The 18199-nt window shown below is 43.7% G+C and overlaps 1 protein-coding gene and 1 long non-coding RNA gene across 3 annotated transcripts in view; one reads left to right on the top strand and one right to left on the bottom strand.

The window, feature by feature from the left end:
- The window catches only part of LOC135981630 (uncharacterized), a 40155-nt gene that overhangs the window by 12734 nt on the left and 9222 nt on the right, over positions 1–18199 (bottom strand). The gene's annotated exons all lie outside the window — the stretch shown is intronic.
- Positions 5026–18199, top strand: part of ELOVL2 (ELOVL fatty acid elongase 2) — a 98560-nt gene continuing 85386 nt past the window's right edge. The window contains exon 1 of one of the 2 annotated variants that reach the window (XM_065584957.1): positions 5026–5212. In XM_065584957.1, coding sequence (XP_065441029.1) covers positions 5210–5212 — 3 coding nt within the window. In that variant the 5' untranslated portion in view covers positions 5026–5209. The remainder of the gene's footprint in view (positions 5213–18199) is intronic. The other variant, XM_065584956.1, reaches the window with a different exon arrangement.

Raw genomic sequence — 18199 nt, 5'->3', positions numbered from 1 at the left:
CTGAATATCTCCTAACCACTGGTCTAAAGGTCATAAGGGAAGCCACCCCTTCCTACTCCCCACTCTGGCCATTGGGTGTGGAATTAGACATGCTCTGAGAACATCTTCCACCTTGAACCCTGCAGGCGAGAGGCAGGACAATGCCTAGTTTGAAGATCCCATTGGGGTTAGGTGTGAGATATGTGTCTATCTCACAAGGCTGTGTGCATGTTCACGGACAGTAACTCAGGCATCTAGGGTGCCTCCAGGGTTAGCTGGCAGCTGAGCAGGGCTTTTGAGGATCTTAGTGGTGTCTAAAAGGACTTAAGTGCCTAAGTCCAACTTTTATGGATCTGGGCCATAGTGTACAGAGCAGCAGAAGAGCCAATCCAATGCTCAACAACATGAAAGAGCGAGAAAGCCCACTTTTGTGAGGCATGCAAGTATTAGAAGTTTCCTATTCCCTCTTCTCCCTCTAATGCATCCATGCAGTAGAAGGTGGGTTCTAGCTTAGAGTGTGAGGGAGACATTCATTCTCGTGTAACATTTAAAGATTTAACATATGTACACAGCAGATTTTTCTAATGCTTACATCCAGTGAGATATAATTAACAGTGTTAGACAGACACTATGTAAATATATGTTCTTATTTTACTTACATAATTTAGCCTTCTAGCCAACTGGGGCCTTGTTTGAACAATACCGTACTGCTGATATGTGTGCAGTTTTATCTGGAGTGATTGATTCCTATTTTGTGTTATCTGTAGGATTCAGAAAAGCAGAGTGGAACTCCTAGTATGTGCACAAGTGTACCAATACATATAGCACATAGGGTTTTGAGATATGAGGCTATGGCTACACTGCGCACCTTACAATGGCACGGCTATGCCACTGCAGCTGCACCATTGTAAGGTGTGTTATGTAGCCGCTCTTTATCATTGGGAGAGAGCTCTCCCAGCAACAAAATAAAACCAACTCCAACGAGGGGAGGTAGCTTCATTGCCAGGAGCATGGCTCCCACCAACAAAGTGCTCGGCGCTTTTCATCCTTAAAACTTTTGTCATTCAGGGGGTGTTTTTTCACACTGCTGAGCAACAAAAGTTTTAACGGTTAAAGTGCCAGTGTAGACAAAGCCTAAGACTAAACAGTCTGGGGTTACACTGGTATCATTTCAAAAAAATACATCTTGCTTTATTTGGCACAATGGTCCTAGACTCTCACAGACTGTTTGGCCAGCAGGCCCTCTGGTTAGAAAGCAGTCCTGTATTAAAGAATGTGGGTAATGCAGTCCTGCTCAGGCCAGCCATGCAACTATTAGAACCAATGTTCACCAAAGGCTACATGAAAACATAAAACATTCAGAAAAACTTTGTCTTCCACCAGGGCCAGTGTGCTTCTCTCCATGTGTCAGTATATAATGCCTGCATCTGTAACTTTCACTCTATGCATCTGAAGAAGTGAGGTTTTTACCCATGAAAGTTTATGCCCTAATAAATCTGTTAGTCTTTAAGGTGCCACCAGACTCCTTGTTGTTTGTGCTGAAATAAGAGGGTGTTTGTCCGTGGGTGGTTATAATTCTCTTGAAGTCTTGCTGGAAGGAGAACAGCAACACAGGTATCATGAACATACTCAGCACATCCTTCTTTAAATTTATATCTTTAGTGGACCAATTTCTACTTTCAATTACTCTAAATTTATAGTGGAGTAACTCCATCAATTTCAATAGAATTAGTTTAGGTTTAAATTTTAAGTGAGAGCAAACTTTGACCCAGTAACTTTTAGAATACCGAATCTTGGACTAGTTACGTAAAATACATGCTTGACTGGGATTACATTTAAAATAAATGTACACTTAGGGGAGCTTTTTATATTTTAAGAGATTGGTACTTTAAAAAAAAAAAAAGCATCCAACTCCTTATTCAACTTTTAAAAGTGACAGTAACTTCTATTACTCTTTCAATTAAAGGGCAATTTCAATTATGTTTGCTATGAAAGTGTGATTAATTAATCTGAGATATTACTGATTTAAAACAAAAATCAAGCCATTATTGGAAGTCAAAAAACCCACCATGTTAATGAACATTAATAATTATGTTTCAGCCACAAGCAAGTCAAGGAATTAGAAATGATACTTCTTCATATAGCAAATTGGATATGGCTATATTCTATTAAAAATACTGAGATTAAACTGGAACACCAGAACCTCTGAATTATGGGGAAATTGGGATCTGGATCAGAACTTTGTGGCTCAGGCCCATCTCTAGCACATGTAGCTGAATCACATTCAGTGGTTAGTATGGCGCTTTTTGTCAGTCATCTTCCACTTACCCTGGGGCAATCCACCTCCAACAGAAGAACCAAAGCAGTAACATTATGGAATGAAAAGGCCAATTTTTTGCTTATGTGGCCATTTCTTTGTGACCAAAACAGTTGTCCAGAAGTGACCATTTATCTCCTTTCTACAGTGCAATAATAACCTCTGCATTTAAACAGGTTTCAGAGTAGCAGCCGTGTTAGTCTGTATCCGCAAAAAGAACAGGAGTACTTGTGGCACCTTAGAGACTAACAAATTTATTAGAGCATAAGCTTTCGTGGACTACAGCCCACTTGATATGCATCTGAAGAAGTGGGCTGTAGTCCACAAAAGCTTATGCTCTAATAAATTTGTTAGTCTCTAAGGTGCCACAAGTACTCCTGTTCTCTCTGCATTTAGTAACTCATCAGGAATCAAGTGAATAATCTAAAGTGAAGATTAATAAAATGAAGATATTGAGGGTGAACCTCAAAAAGTTGGCTCAGTATAGAGAGCATTCAAGAGCATGGCTGGTTAAACAAACTACTTGAGTTTGCAAAGCTGGGCTGGAAGTCACATAAGCACAGGTCTTTGTGTGAGATAACTAGCACTTCCCATTTCTGGACAGGTAGCCAATATTGTGAAGAGAACCGCTCCCAGTACAATTGTCATATCTCTGGATGTGGTTGCAGCAGGAACTATGGAGTGAAGCAGTAACAAACCCATCCCCCAAAATCTTTGCAGTTTAAAACAGTTGGTTTTCATTTTGGGGAAATGATCAGGTAGGTTCTTGCTTTGGATAACGGTATGAACATATATACTTCAAATACACCTTAATTATGGAGCTTCATTCTGTTGTGTGCACACCACCAAAAGCAAAAGACAAAAGCAAAAGACAAACAAATAATAATAAAAAAAGAAAATCCCTGAGAGCTGGTCAAAAGTTTTCAGACAAAACATTTTTCCCCTTGTCAGCAAACACTATTTTGTCAAAGGTCAAAACTTTCTGCAGGAATGTCACTGTCAATACAATTTTGTTTCAAAAATAAAATCAATGAAGCATTTCAATAATCACAAAATATTTCTTTCTAGCATTTTCAGAACACTATTTAGATTTTTCATTTTCAAACTCACTTATGTTTTGAAATGTATTTTGTTTTACATTAAACAATTTTAAACCTTAAAGTCAAAATCAAAACAAAATATTTCTGGTGACAAAAATTTAGAATTTTAAATCGTGTGGGAAATCTCAAGATTTAATTTCATTCTGATTCCAGATGGAAACAAAGTTTGAAATGGGAATATCCCACAAAAACAGAAATCCCAATTCCTTCACAGGTCTAAGTATCCTGGTTTCTCCCCACCTCACTCCACCCTCCCCCATCTTCTTCCTGAACTGACATTTTGTTACATGCTACATTCCAGGGGCAAAGTATCATGAAATTGAGATTTCCTTCTTTCCACCTGTACTATCCATCCTCCCCAGCTACCCAATTGGTCACTGTCTCCCACACTCAGAAGCCTCCTTTGTCAGTTTCCTTTTTCCAGTGGAATGTAGCTGTCAGGAAGATCATTGTTCAAGAAGGAGATGTGATCTCAGGTAGGTTGAGCCCATCACAGGAGTATTTTGAATATCCTCTGAGATCTTTAAAGTGCTGGACTGACAGTCATGCAGACTGAAGTCCTCTCAGGGAACAGATACAGCACAAGCAGCAGGAGTACTACCTCCCCTCTTTGTTCCCCAACTGCCCACTAGTGTCTCAATCCTGATTTGGAGGGACCACCATTAGATTCAGGAAGGTAGCTCACTCTTCCTATCTTTTTAGTCCTTGACCTCCTGAGGACAAGGATGACATTAATGCTGATGGTTTTTGTGAGGCAGAAACTTGTTCACAGGGAACTGATTTGACACCATCCAACCAACCGTGGCTCCTTTTCCTGCTGGACTTCTGCATTATTTTTCCTTCAGCTATTTACTTTCACTCTTTAATTTCTTGAAGCCTCACACATTTTCTCTCCTCTCCGCCACCTCAAGTAGTTTTCTGAACAGGAGAAAGTACTTGGTCTTGTTTCTTACCGCACCTTTCCAGCCGTGACACTTTCTTGCTTTTGAATACAGGAGCTGATCGCAGGCAAGGAGTAACGAATGGTAGCAAAATTATTATCTTTCTTATTCTTTTCTCTTCACGCTTGACACGTTTGTTTCTGCTGGCTTGTGACATTTCCCCTCTGTCGTTGTAGAAATCTGCTTGCTGTAGTAAAAACTGCAGCACAGATAAGACTGCGCAGTACCTGTGTTTTGTTCCTCAGATCTCAGCAGCCACAATATTCTTTCCTTCACGCTAGACTTGCATAGCCCTGCTGTGCTGCCTGTTTGTGGTCACCTGCCACCTAAAGACACCCACGCCCAACCACACACCTGTAGTTGCTTTCTAGTCACTTTAGGCATTAGCCCCCTGCAGACACAGGAGAATTCCCGGGGCTAAAGAGCGTACACGAGACAGGCTGTTATCAGTCAAAGGTCACCGGCTAGCAGGCTTGGAAGGACTACGCAGCTGACCACGTTTAAGGGGATGCTTCCGTGCACGCTGCTGCTGCCAGGAGCTGTCCTAAGCAGCCACAATAGCCAGCCACCCTCTTCTGCTTGTGCACCTGCCTGACCAGCCAGCGCCTGCGAGGGGGGTGGGAAAGAACGTTCCCCGGATCCGCCTCCCCTCTGAAGTCACCAGCTCCCGGCTGCAGGGGGAGGGGGAGGGAGCATGTAGAGGCCAGGGCTCTGCTTAAGCTGGAGGGAGGGGGAAGACAAGGCAGAGAAGGAGCTGAGTGAGAGCGCGGAGCGAGCTGCGGGCGGCAGGGAGCTGGATACCCTGGACAGCGCATTGCTTCTCTCGCCCTCCACAGCGCCCGCCTGGCCACCGCACCCCTCTCGTCCGCACCATGGTGAGTGAAGGGGCCAGCCCCGCGGCGCTTGGCGAGCCGATGGAGCCCAAAAAGCGGCTGGGAAGGAGGGAGCGGGGCAACCTCGGCAGCTCCCGGCCGCCGCCGCGCTGTGCTCGCTCCCTCCCATTGTGCGGGCAGGGAAGGGCTGGGGGCGCACCCGGCTGCAGCGGGACCCGCTCAGTCCGCGCAGGCAGCGGCTCCCCCCCCCCCCACCTCCTGGCGCACCCACACCTGGTCCGGCCACTCCGGCCCGTGCCCGCAGCCACTGGCCACACAGAGACCCCCCCGCGGCGCGCTCCTCTCCCCGCACGCCCAGCTGGCAAGTGGCCAGGAGCGCGGGGAACAAAAGGAAATGGCTGGTGTGTGTCTGCAGAGGGGGCACGTGGGGGAATCGGACTACACCCCCACCCGAGCTGGCAATGTGCAATTCACACGACCCACGACATGGAGCCTTTCCAGGCTGGGCAATGCGCCCCCAGCCCCTGCCCAGCTCCCCCTCACGGACTTGCCCCGGGGCCCCTGCACGAAGCAGCCCGGCGTTGGTCCCCTGCGATGGAAGCCTCCCCTGTGGAGAGGCGGTTAAACCCTACGGCCTTGATCCACCGCGCCACTGGCACAAAACGATCCTAAAGCCGGCTTAGCCCTGCCGGATTGCCCCCAGGGGAGAGGATTGCGCGGGTGGGGCAGAGCTCCTGTGGCACCCCTAGTCCCTTCCTGGGGCGCATTCAGGAAGGATGGCCAGGGGAAGGGGTGCGTGGCTGGGGTATCCCTATAGTTCAGCAACCGCATAAATGGGGTCTGAGGGAGAGTAAAGGACATTTTAAATACTCTTTCTTCTCCCTCCTACCCGCACCCCCTCCAAAATAAGATCCCGGATCGGATCAGATCAACTCCAAACTGAGGAAGTTTATATCTGAATTTGGGATCTGAGTTCATCTTAAAATTGAATCAATTCATTGTACGAGTTAAGTTCCTGGAGCACTTAATGTCTTCATTTCATGTGTAGCTTGCTCTAGCCATCCCAATATCCACACCACTTGAAGGGTTTGAGGATTTATGTTTCCTGATCTTCATTAGTGGGATGGGATTCAGAAGACCTGGGTTTAATTCATGGGTCTGCAACTGACCTATTATTAGGTGACCATGGAGCAGTCAAGTCCCTCCCCCTGCCTTGGTTTCCCCAGTGGTTAAATGAGGATAATTGACCTCTTTTTAAAACTTCCTTGAGATCTAAAACTGAAGAGTGCTGTAGAAAACTTGGCATTAGTATTAGGGTTATTTATATAATGTGACTGTCTCCAATTAAGTGTCACAGAGCATTTTAGTTTGTATTTAAACTAGTTTAGATTGAATCTAGAATGCCAACTTGCTTTTATGGTTTATCTGAGCAGAAAATGAAAGGCCAGTAAATGTGCCTCATGAGTATCGCAGGGTGTGATTTCAGAAGGAGAAACAAAATGAGAGGGAAGACTCAGGCCATGTCTACACTACAAACTTATGTTGACCTATCTTACATCAGCATACAGCCACAGCAGTTATTAAATTGTTTTTGTCAGCAGTGAGTGTCCTTACCAGGAGTGCTTGTATCAATTGTATTGTCAGTATGGGGCATATTGGGATAGGTCCAGAAAGCCAGTAACAGTCTGTGTAAGCAATGCAGTGTCCACACTGTCATTGTGTCCACCTCATTACATCACCCTTGACTCTACACCACTCAGGGAGGTGGTATTACTAGATGAGCATAGTGAGGCACTTATATCAGCAGGAGCCAAATTTAAGTGAAGACACTTTCACCATTAGGTTGAGACAAGATAGCTTACATCAATCTAACCGTGTAATGTAGACCAGGCCTTAGTCACAATGCCAGTACATGGTCGTAGGTTTGCATTTAGTTAAAGCCTCAGAGCTGCCCCAATAGAAAGTCATACGTTAATTTAGGGGAGGAAATCTTCTACCTCAAGGACATTTGGTTAGCTTTTCTCCTGTGACACCTATAAGGCCTAGATTGACAGGAAAGAAAGCTCAGCTTCCCAAAAGTTCTAACAAAGTTCCTGAATTGTATTAAAGTGAAAGTATTAAAGTATTTTGGACCTGCATTACCTTTGACTGAGAGTCTGTCAAGTGTGTATTAGTGTTAGAGATTCTATTGTTTGAATATTGCAAAGAATTTGCTGCCACAGTCCTTTATGAAAAAGGAAAGGGACTCGTTTTATACATAAAGGTTAATAAAATGCATAGCTTCAATTCCAGTTATATGGATTTCACAGGGTTCACTCTAAAGAAACACAGCAATATAAAAACCTATTAATCTGATTTTACAAAATTTCTTAAACCGAAAACCTCAGTTTCTACTAATTCCATCTTGAAATTGAGTCCTTAATTCTGCATATTCTTTATTTCCAAGTATTCAGACTAATGTGCACACATTGATTATTCATGAAGGTATGTTAATACATATTTCTGCATTAATCATGCATAAATAGTTTTTAGGGGAACAATTTTTTCATGAATATAAACAGAATAATTTTAACACTCACTTTTGGGATGCAAGAGTGTAAACTACAAAGTGAAGCAATTCTTGTACCCACACTGCAACTGTGAGGATATTCTTATATTACTACTTTGCATGCATATAGTATATTCTTCAGAGGAATCCAAAGCACTTTAACAACAGTAATGAGTTCAGCCCACAGTAGCCCTGTGAGTTAGGGCACTATGATCCATTTTACAAATGAGAAGAGTGAGTGACAGGGAAGTTCAGTAGCTTGTCAAAGGTCCCATTACAAATTTGTGGCATGGTTCAGAAGAGAACCCAGTCATGTGCTTTATCAAAAAGACTGTTCTTCCTCTTCAATGGTATGCATGTTATCTGATAAAAAGCCATCTTACATGCATAAAAATAGTTTGAAAGCAGATGTTTCAGCCATATGTGAGGTCCGGAGAGAGCCACCACTTTTGAAGGTGTCTAGGCCATTGAAATGAGCAAGTTAAAGAAGAACTAACTTGGTTCTCCCTTTGAAGGGTTCATATATCCACATGTTGTGTCTTTAAAAATGGTGCCCAAGTGATCCTTTGTGAGTCTTGTTTAAGTTGACCACTTAAGGGCCTGACTGTACCTGACTCAGACCTAGGAAGGTAGGAGGGAAACACATGCTACACTCACTGAATGGGTGATAGAGACGGTGCTGTAGTGTATACTGCTTGGGAGCTGCAGGAGGAATTCCAATTGCAGTACTTACAATAGTGAAGAGCATGGCTTAAAAGCCACAGTCCTGCCACAAATGATTAACCCTTTTCCAAGAAAGCTTTTTAAAAGATATTAGGTCTGATCCTGCTCCCATAGAAGCCAATGGGAATTTTGTCTTAGTCTTTAACAGAAGTAGCATCAGATCCAACATCTGCTGTATGTTTAGACACAGATGCATATGCTGCATTCAAAAAGTGGGCCTGATTCACCATACCGTTACTCCAGTTTTGCTGCAGTAACAGTTGAAATCAGCTCCGGTGAAGTAGCATTGTGCCCACAAGACATATTTGCACATGAAAATGATTATGTACATGGGTGGATATATTTTGCAGTGTCGCCTATGTATAATGAATATGAAATGGAACAGTTTCATTTTTCTTATATTACCCATATGAATTCTTTGGATAAGCTCTTTAGTAAAAGCCAATCTACAATCAAAGATTGACACAAGATCATTGCATTTCTTCTGCATTGTAGGGATATGGGTGATAATATCTCAAGGACGAGGAATATTTGCCCTCCATACTTGTAGAGTATGTAGACAATAGAATCAATAACATAAGTCCCTGTAGTTGTGCAGAACAAAATTAAGCCAGTTCCAAATCTTAGTAATGCATTACTTAGAATACAGTGATGATGATTGCAAGTGAGCCTTGTGTCCCAAAGAATACTGTGCAGCATGTAGTGATGAAAGTATGAAGGTAATGATGTACAATACAATTAATAGCCAGGTGTGCAGAACTAGTAAATCAGGTCACAGAACTCCCACTGAGATTTTCTTGATAATCAAAATTAAACAGCTGTCTGAACCTGTCAAAATGCTTCATTTTTTTCCCCTCATTTGAGAGCTGATTTCAGATCAATCACATTGGTATAAAAGTTACTCCATTTACATCAGAGCAGTTACTTTGGATTTCCATTAATCTAATTAATATCAGAGAGTGATCCTGAAACTCATTTCTGGTTCACACAGTGGTTAAATTAACCTCTGAGTAAAAATGAATGGGTCTTTGGATGTCTGTCATCAATATACAGAAGGCCAAGCTCTGAGTCACATGTGGGTTTGGTATGTTTCTGTAAGCAAATTTTATCTATTCTTCTGCATCTGTAAGGAGGTGTTCCATTTTCATTTCTTGTCACGGAGCTACTTGCATTGCAAACAGGGCCGGCTCCAGCATTTCTGCCGCCCGAAGCAAAAAAGGGCTGCCAGTGACAGTTCAGCGGCAGGTCCTTCGCTCCTAGAGGGAGTGAGGGACCTGCCGCCCCCGAATTGCCGCAGGTGCCGCCCCTCTCCCTTGGCCGCCCCAAGCACCTGCTTGTTAAGCTGGTGTCTGGAGCCGGCCCTGATTGCAAAAGGACTCGGCCTAATGATAATGACAGGGAAAAAACCTCAAAGTAGTATAAAAATGCATCCCTGGGTTTGTACCAAGATGTGGGCACATGCAAAATGTAATAAAGATAATTTACTGTGGTTTGCTTTTTCCATCAAGAGTGAGAAAACATTAACTTTAATGGGAGCATGGTCAGGGCAGAAATCTTGCCAGAATAAAAATTCCCACTGGACCAAATTTATTTCTGAAGTAAAAGATTTATCCCTGGTGTAATTTCAGACTCAACAACTTCAATGGGATTTTTGCCAGAGAAAAAAAGACTATCATTTGCCATTGACTTCAATAGGGGAAAAAAAAAAAAAAAAAAAAAAACCACTAGGACCTTTCTGAGAAGGTCACCATGTTGGCTAAAATATAACTAGAACGGTTGATCCATATTTTGGTGGTGATGCTGTCTTGCAGACTTCAGATGAGTCAGGGATATAGTGCCAATGCTGTAATAGTGAACAGGGGCCTTAAGGCAAGTGTGGTAACTCAAATGATAATGACTCAAAGCTAAAATGTGCTACCATAGCTAATCAAAAAAACAATGGAGAATATGGATTATTGTCCAGAGAGTAGTGAGCACTAAAACACTGTTCTATCTTTTTTACACTGGTATAATCATTGTACAGGCCAGCAATTTTATTAGGTGTCCTACTTAGGAAGAAACTTGCAGCCATGGAGCACACTTGAGTCTAGTGTCATTGACCTCACTGTTGTTGGGTCAACGTGATAGAGCAGAATTTGGCCCACACTGTTGAAGAATTTGGCCCACCTTTTATTTTGTTGAAGAAGCAAATCTAAATGTAGGAGGTCAGACTAGATGATTATGATGGTCCCTTCTGTCCTTAAAGTCTATGAGCTTTTACTACATTTTGCCTACACTGAACTCTTGGTATGAAGCAAAGGATATGCTGGGCCGGATCCTCCTCTAGTATAACTCAGTATAGCCCTACTGACTTCAGGGGATATATGCCAAGTTACATCAGTTGAGAATCTGGCCCACAGTCTTGAACTCTGAAGTTGTAATGCTTAGTTGATTTGTCCCTTTCATTTGCTTTGGGTCAACTTTGACTTTCACAGAGCAATAGGTGTGTAATTGGGTGGCGTTTTGTAGTACCTTGTGTACACAGAATATGAGTAACACTGTTAAGTCTGAGCATGGGGATGGTTCACCAGTGCAGAGCTCTACTGGATATGGCCATGGCTGTACCCATCAGGTTGGCAAGATCTGACTCTACAGGAACCACCAGTCATCACCTGGGCTTTTCAAAGGGGCCTAAGAGAATTCAATGGCAATTAGGTGCCTAACTCCCTTATGCGTCATTGAAAATCCCAACCATCAGGTTTGGGGTATAGGTCAATGGGCAATATGCAAAGCTATTATGTAAGAAAGGCTGCACTGAACATGAGCAGGCTCCTCTCTGTAGGCATCGGGAAAAATATAAGAACCAAAAATCTTGTCTCGTAATCCATTAATGTTTGTAAATTGCTTTGAGACACTCTAGTAAAGAGTGCAACAGAAGGGTAGAGTAGTATGCATTTTGTAATACAACGCCTTAGCCATTTTACCACAATGTGCTGTAAACTGGCCATTACCATGCGCTCTCTGCACATTCCTATCTCCATGCACTAGCATTTATACAATGTACCATCAAATGGGAGAAAGAGACGGGTTCTGTTTGCCAGAAACTGTCCTGGCAGAAACCCACTAGTCACACAGGACCCACGGCAAACAAAGATGTGTCTCAGCCTATTTCTGATTTAATGAGGCGATCGGCCCCACCAGTCCTTCCATTCATAGACTCATAGAAGATCAGGGTTGGAAGAAACCTCAGGAGGTCATCTAGTCCAACCCTCTGCTCAAAGCAGGACTAACCCCAGTTAAATCATCCAAGTCAGGGCTTTGTCAAGGCAGGCCTTAAAAACCTCTAAGGATGGAGATTCCACCACCTCACTAGGTAACCCATTCCAGTGCTTCACCACTCTCCCAATGCACTAGTTTTTCCTAATATACAACCTAGATGTCTTCCACTGCAACTTGAGACCACTGCTCCTTGTTCTGTCATCTGCTACCACTGAGAACAGCCTAGCTCCATCTTCTTTGGAACTCAAAGTCCAAGACAATGTATCAAGTCTACATGAATTGTTACATAAATGCAATGTATCTTTTACACACTTACACTCAGAAACCACAATGGTATAGGAATATTAATGGGTGAGGATATGTTTGGGTATGAAAACTCCTTTTTGAAGTTTAAAAATCATTTTAGACTTTACATGGATTTCACAAACAAGAAGGAAGAGATGATGGCAGAATCAGTACTGAACACATTATTTATACTGCTTATCTGTATTATGCATAGAAGCCAGAATTTGGTCCAATGAGTCTTCGCTGTATTCATAGCACATGCTTTCTCTGGTGGCCAAAAATCTCACAGGTAGTTTTAAAGCAATTTTCATATCCAGTAACGTCTAGAGTGGCACCTTGACACAAACCCTCAAGGCCATAGGCCCAATTCTCCAGTGCCTTTATAGCTTGTATAGTTATTTACAACCATTTCTACCTGTGTAAAGAGGCTACCACTCTGATCAGCTACCTCACATTGTACAGGTATAAATGGCTACACTAAGATCAAACCAGTGGCAAATAAGGCCACCATGACTTTTAAAGGAGATCTGGGAGTATTTTAAAGTGAAATAACCATATGCCAAGTGACTAGATAACCTGAGTGACTGAGATAGTCAGCACAAATTATTTTAAACTTCTTTTTATTCGTTTCATGCCTTCCATCAGAATAGTACTATAATGGAGAAGGGGTAGTGTGGAGCTCTGAAAGCATCTTGAAAACCCAGATCCTCTGGGTTGTGGCGGGTTCATGCGACATCTGAAAATCCACTGGTTCATTAGCTCCAATCACTGTATTCCCATAGAAATGCACTGTCAGAAAAAGGAGAATTGGGGCACTAATTTGTATCAGGCGCCTAGTTTTATACCAGTGTAATCCCTTATGCCCATGGAGTTTCTCTTTGCACAGTGGCAGAAATCAGGAAACTCAGGCTCAAGCCATTCTAAAATTGTATTTCTGATTCTAACAGTTAAAAATACAGCAGTTATTGTAAGGACACAGGTTGCAATAAATTCTGAGTTTGCTTAAATATAAAGGACCATTTTATTCCCTGGTGTAAGTCTGTTGAAGTCAATGCAGTGACATCAGGGATGAATTTGGCTTAATGTTTCTTAGAGTCATGCCCCACTATACAGAATGTTTTATTAATCTGTGCATATAAAGCTGGTTTAAAAGCTGAGCAGTTGCTAGGCATTTAGAATTAGTTAATAAATCTGATACAGTTGGAGTCTAAAGTATGTGAACAGTGATAGAGTAATACTTGTTAACTGCAAGTCAGGGATTAGTTTGTAAGGGAGCGGAGGCGGGGAAGGAAAGAAAGGTATGCACCTTGGCTGGGATTGGAATTTACTGACCATTTAGAGTCAGGAAACAAAGGTGTGGGTTTCTTTTTGGTGGCCTCAGAGGAGGGCATTAGTAAATGAGGAGACTTCCCTGGCTTCCCATCCTCAAAACATTATTTTGCAGTCAAGTGTTACTTTGTCTCACATGCTTCAGACTCCAACTGTATCATATTTAACTAACACTAAACACCTAGCAACAGCTCAGCTTTAAATCTTTTTTTGCTTATTTCTCCTTGTTGTTTGCATCCTCATTTGCTAAAAATGTGGACCACAGTATTTAATTCAGACTGCCTCTTGGCGAGCTTCTTATGGCTTCCTACGCTGCACTGCAACTAGAAATTTCATAATTGCCATACAGCAGTGATATACTTAGAGTTTAATATAAAATAAGGATGACATATAATTGTGTAGGTTATTGTTTTTCATCTACTTAGACTAAGTCCAGCCAACCAAAAATGGATTAAGGTTATAAAGCCCAGTTGTGTAAGTATAGGAGCTTTACTCCTACTGTTTGCCAGTGTAGGGACTTGGCCCTAGGACTGTAGCAATAAACTTCTTGAAGCGTCTCCATTTCCTACTCCAGCCCATGGACCGGGCACCAGTAAAATGGGGGAGTACAGGGCCACAAGCTGCACCCTTTTAAAGGGTGAAGAAGTAGTTGTGCTGTTATTCTGCTCTTGACTCTTCACTCTCTTTTATGTCATTGGGATTCCACTGAAGTCAATGAAGTCACACCATCATAAAGTTGGTTTAATAGTACAGAATAGTCCAAATGTGTCAAAATATTGTGCTTTGTAATTTGGGTTCTTTCTCTCCTTCCAAGCCTCGGCTTTGAATATGGTAAGATGGGAGGGCTTGAATCGAGCACTCAGTTTCCACTATTGCGCCAACCATCGCTAGTACTTTTGGAGTTCAGTTGTTGTGGACACTGGGCAGGAGTGGGAAACTTTTGAAGATTTCAGTAATTTAGAAAAGGCCTTAACAAGGTGTTTAAAAATACAGTTTTATGAGAGATAATTGTAACTTATGTTGGACTATATTATAAGGTCTTTTAGTGAATATTGGATGACACTGGAGCTATTTCAATTAGAGCTGGTTGGGAACTGAAAATTTTGTTCCACGAGCAATTCCAACAACATTTTACATGTTTTCTCCCCCATTGTAAATCTGAATGAAATGTCAAATTTCAATCTAAACACTGTTTCATTTTAACTTTTTATTTAATATAAAAGAATTTGAAAAAAAATAATCAGTGTCGTTATCTTATTTAAATGCTTCATTTCTATTTTTATTTAGACAAAATTTCATTAAAAATCACATGGTCCTGCGGAACATTTAGATTTCAATGGATAGAATTTTTCTGATTGGGGAAAAAAAAAGTCAGAAAATTAACCAGTTCTAAAAATTCTATAAAGAAAAACTCTTGTGCAAGTGGTGTCTACTAGACAATAGGGTGACCAGATCACCAAAGAAAAATATCGGGACGCGGGGGGGGGGGGGGGGGGGGCGTCGCGGGGGGGGTGACGTGGGGGGGCGTGGCCAAAAAAAAAAAAAAAAAAAAAAAACTTCCTCCGCAAGTGCTGGAGGGAGGCCCGGGAGACTCAGGGGAAGCGCGGGGGCCGGGGTGAGTAAGAGTCCGGCCTGGTCCCGAGCAGGCAGGACTCAGTCGGGTGGTAAGGAGAGGAGGGGGGCGGCCCGCGGGGCCAGGCGGCGGTTGTTCTCCCCCCCGGGCAGCAGGACTCGGGAGCAGCCGCTGCTGCAGCTCCCACTGCCGCGGGGGAGGAAGCGGCCATGGCGCTCCGCGGCTGCGGCTCTGGCGCCCCCGAACCCCCCGAGCCGGGGCCTGCTGCGGGGACCCAGTAGCGCGCACGCTGGGCCCAGCCCCTGGCCAGTGTCTGGGCTGCTGCCCAGCTGGTGCTATCGCGCGGCGGCCCCGGAGTGGGGGCAGCAGGCCCCAGCCCCCCCGTCCCGCAGGGGAACGAACGGGGCTGGGCGGCCGATGCCTCCGCCCCGGGGCCACCGCGGGATAGCACCAGCTGGGCAGCAGCCCAGACGTGCCTAGCCAGGGGCTGGGCCCAGCGTACGCGCTGCTGCAGGCCCCGGCTCGGGGGGTTCGGGGGCGCCAGAGCCGCCGAGCGCCATGGCCGCTTCCTCCCCCGTCGCCTGGCCCCGCGGGTCGCCCCCCTCCTCTCCCAACCACCCGAGTCCTGCCTGCACTGGGCCAGGCCGGACTGTTACTCACCCCGGCCCCGCGCTTCCCCTGCCTCTCCCGGGCCTCCCTCCAGCGCTTGTGGAGGGAGGGGGAATGGTGAGCCCGGGGAAGAGGCGGGGATTCGGGGAGGGAGCCAATCGGGAGAGGAGGGGGCGGAGTCGGGGCAGGGGGGGGGCGCGAGCACTTCCGGGCTCGAGGCTCGGGGCATTTCCTTGTTTGTCCGGTTGTCCCGACCGCATGTCGGTCGGGACGCGGGACAAACAAGGAAATATCGGGACGGTCCCGATAAAATCGGGACGTCTGGTCACCCTACTAGACAATGACATGTGATCTTTGTGATAATCAGACATATACCTAGCAATGTATTAATATTGGAAGCTTCTGGTAAAATATTCTAGCAGTTGTAGAAATAACATGGAATCATAACTTGCTAGCCAAGGCAAAAATTATGCTTTTTCAATCAACACATGGGGCTACAGACTCTTAAAAACTGGATTTTGTTTGTCTGTGGAATGAGACCAATTGTCAGAAAATGAGAAAGTTCACATGTCCCAGATTTAAAAGATTAGTACATTGGTATGGCAGATGCTTTGAGCATTTTACTTATAAGATTAGTGACAAAAGTTGAAGAATTTTCAATTGATTTTGTAAAAGTGTGTTGCTTGTCTGTAGTTATTTTTTGTGTGGTATTGTATCATTGTTAAAATAAATAATGACCAGAAATAGTTCCATTTATAGTGCATGTGCTTTCCAAGGATTTTATACTTAAAGTTGAGAGTGAGGAAAATTCAGCAAAGCCAGTGGTTTCACTGGTCCTTATAAGTCTTCTTCTAGCCTGTGTAACTGGCTAATTGTGTTCTCAAGTAACATACAAGCCGGGAAATAGGAGGCATGGGCAACAGATACTCCCAATACACACAAGGGTAAGTCACATATACTAAAGGAAAAAATTAGTCTATTATTATTGCCAAGGAAGAAAGCTATAACGTGCAATTTACAGGCAGAGTACTTATCCAGAGTAAGTAATCTGATTAAGTTACTTTATTTTAAAGGGAAGGGCTGATTTCCTTTAACTCTGTCACTTCTTGTCTTCATCAATGGTGAGATGGTTTCAGTCCAACTCTTAGAATAATAGAAGATTAGGGTTGGAAGAGACTTCAGGAGGTCATCTAGTCCAACCCCCTGCTGAAAGCAGGACCAACCCCAACTAAATCATCCCAGGCAGGGCTTTGTCAAGCTGGCCTTTTAAAACCTCTAAGGATGGAAATTTCACCACCTCCCTAGGTAACCCATTCCAGTGCTTCACCACCCTCCCAGTGAAATAGTTTTCCCTAATAGCCAACCTAGCTTCTTTTCCACTTGCTTCTTTTAGTTTTTATGATACAATGTACCCAAATAAGTGTTTAGAAATAGATTTTAAGTCACTACTAGGGCCATAATCTACAATGATCAGGTAAATAAGGAAATGCTATTTCCTTTTAATCACTGTCAAAAGGCAGATACTGGGATGCTCTGTTACAAGGGTCATCACAGTAGTGTCAGGTGGTTTTAACATAGATTGTTAAACCACATGTACCATAGACATCTCTTCATGGCTTGGCAACATGTATTATGATTATGCCTATGTGCCACATATCTACCCTGTACTTACAAGTGACCTGCAAAGGAGGGGGAAAAGGTGGTTTTGTGCCCCTTTCTACTTTTTTATGATGGAAGGCCAGAAAGTTCTCTTTCTCCCCCGTTTGGTTTTTACTTTAAAAATTCAGGTTCCATCTATCCTATTTTTCCTGGAAAATTCTATGGACAGCTGGTCAGTTTGATATCCAGACTAGACAACAGGGAGATCTCCCACAAAGCCACAAGTTTTGGAGCCCTCCCTCACTGAAGACCTCTACAAGGAATGGGAAGTTAAGTGCAGATCTCAGCGATCTGTGGATGAGTTATGGCTGGCAAGTTGTCCCAGGGCTCAAAGGCACAGATCCATCTGGAGGTGGCCTTACCAGATGGAGGACAATGAGGAGTATTTAACTTTGGGGACTGTGCTTTGACTGGACAAGAGATATCCTAAGGGAGTTTGCTCAAGCTGGGTAGGAGAAGATACTTCCAACTCCTATCTGATGATGGGGTGTGTGTGTGTGTGAGAGGAGGAGAAGCAAGGGGTAGGGGGCTTGGTAGGAGAGTGCAAAATTCTCAATCACAGGCTGAAGAAGCCACACAAAGCATTAAAGGATTAAAAAATACAATGGAAAGATGCACAAGAAGTTTGGGCAGGAGAAAGAAAGGGAATGGGCTGGCCAAAGTTAGAGAAGAAGAGCTGGGGGATAGAAGGAACCATGTTTCAGAACACAAACCATGCACAGGAACAGAAGGTCCCTGGCCAGGCCTAAGAGATCTGACCCCTGGATTGGAATACTGTGATGTGGTGAGGAAACTGAGGCAGGAGAAATGCCTGTGGGGTTTACTTTTTGTATAGATCAGTGTATTGTGTGTGATTAAATAAAGAGCAATAATTTGTTATATTCTGCACCTACCATGTGGTCCCTTGAAGATGTAAAGCAGGAGGCTCACACCGTGGGTGGGATTCTGGGAAAGGGTGTGTTTTAGCTACAGGAGAGTCTGAGGAGTCAGCCCTGGTTGCAGGTGCTTGTTGCTTTCAGGATGGGTGCTGGATAGAGGATCTGAA

This window comes from Chrysemys picta, chromosome 2 (genome assembly GCF_011386835.1).
Source record: "Chrysemys picta bellii isolate R12L10 chromosome 2, ASM1138683v2, whole genome shotgun sequence".
Lineage (NCBI taxonomy): Eukaryota > Metazoa > Chordata > Testudines > Emydidae > Chrysemys > Chrysemys picta.
The sequence above is the reverse complement of the archived record's forward strand: the minus strand, read 5'-3'. Positions and strand labels throughout refer to the sequence as shown.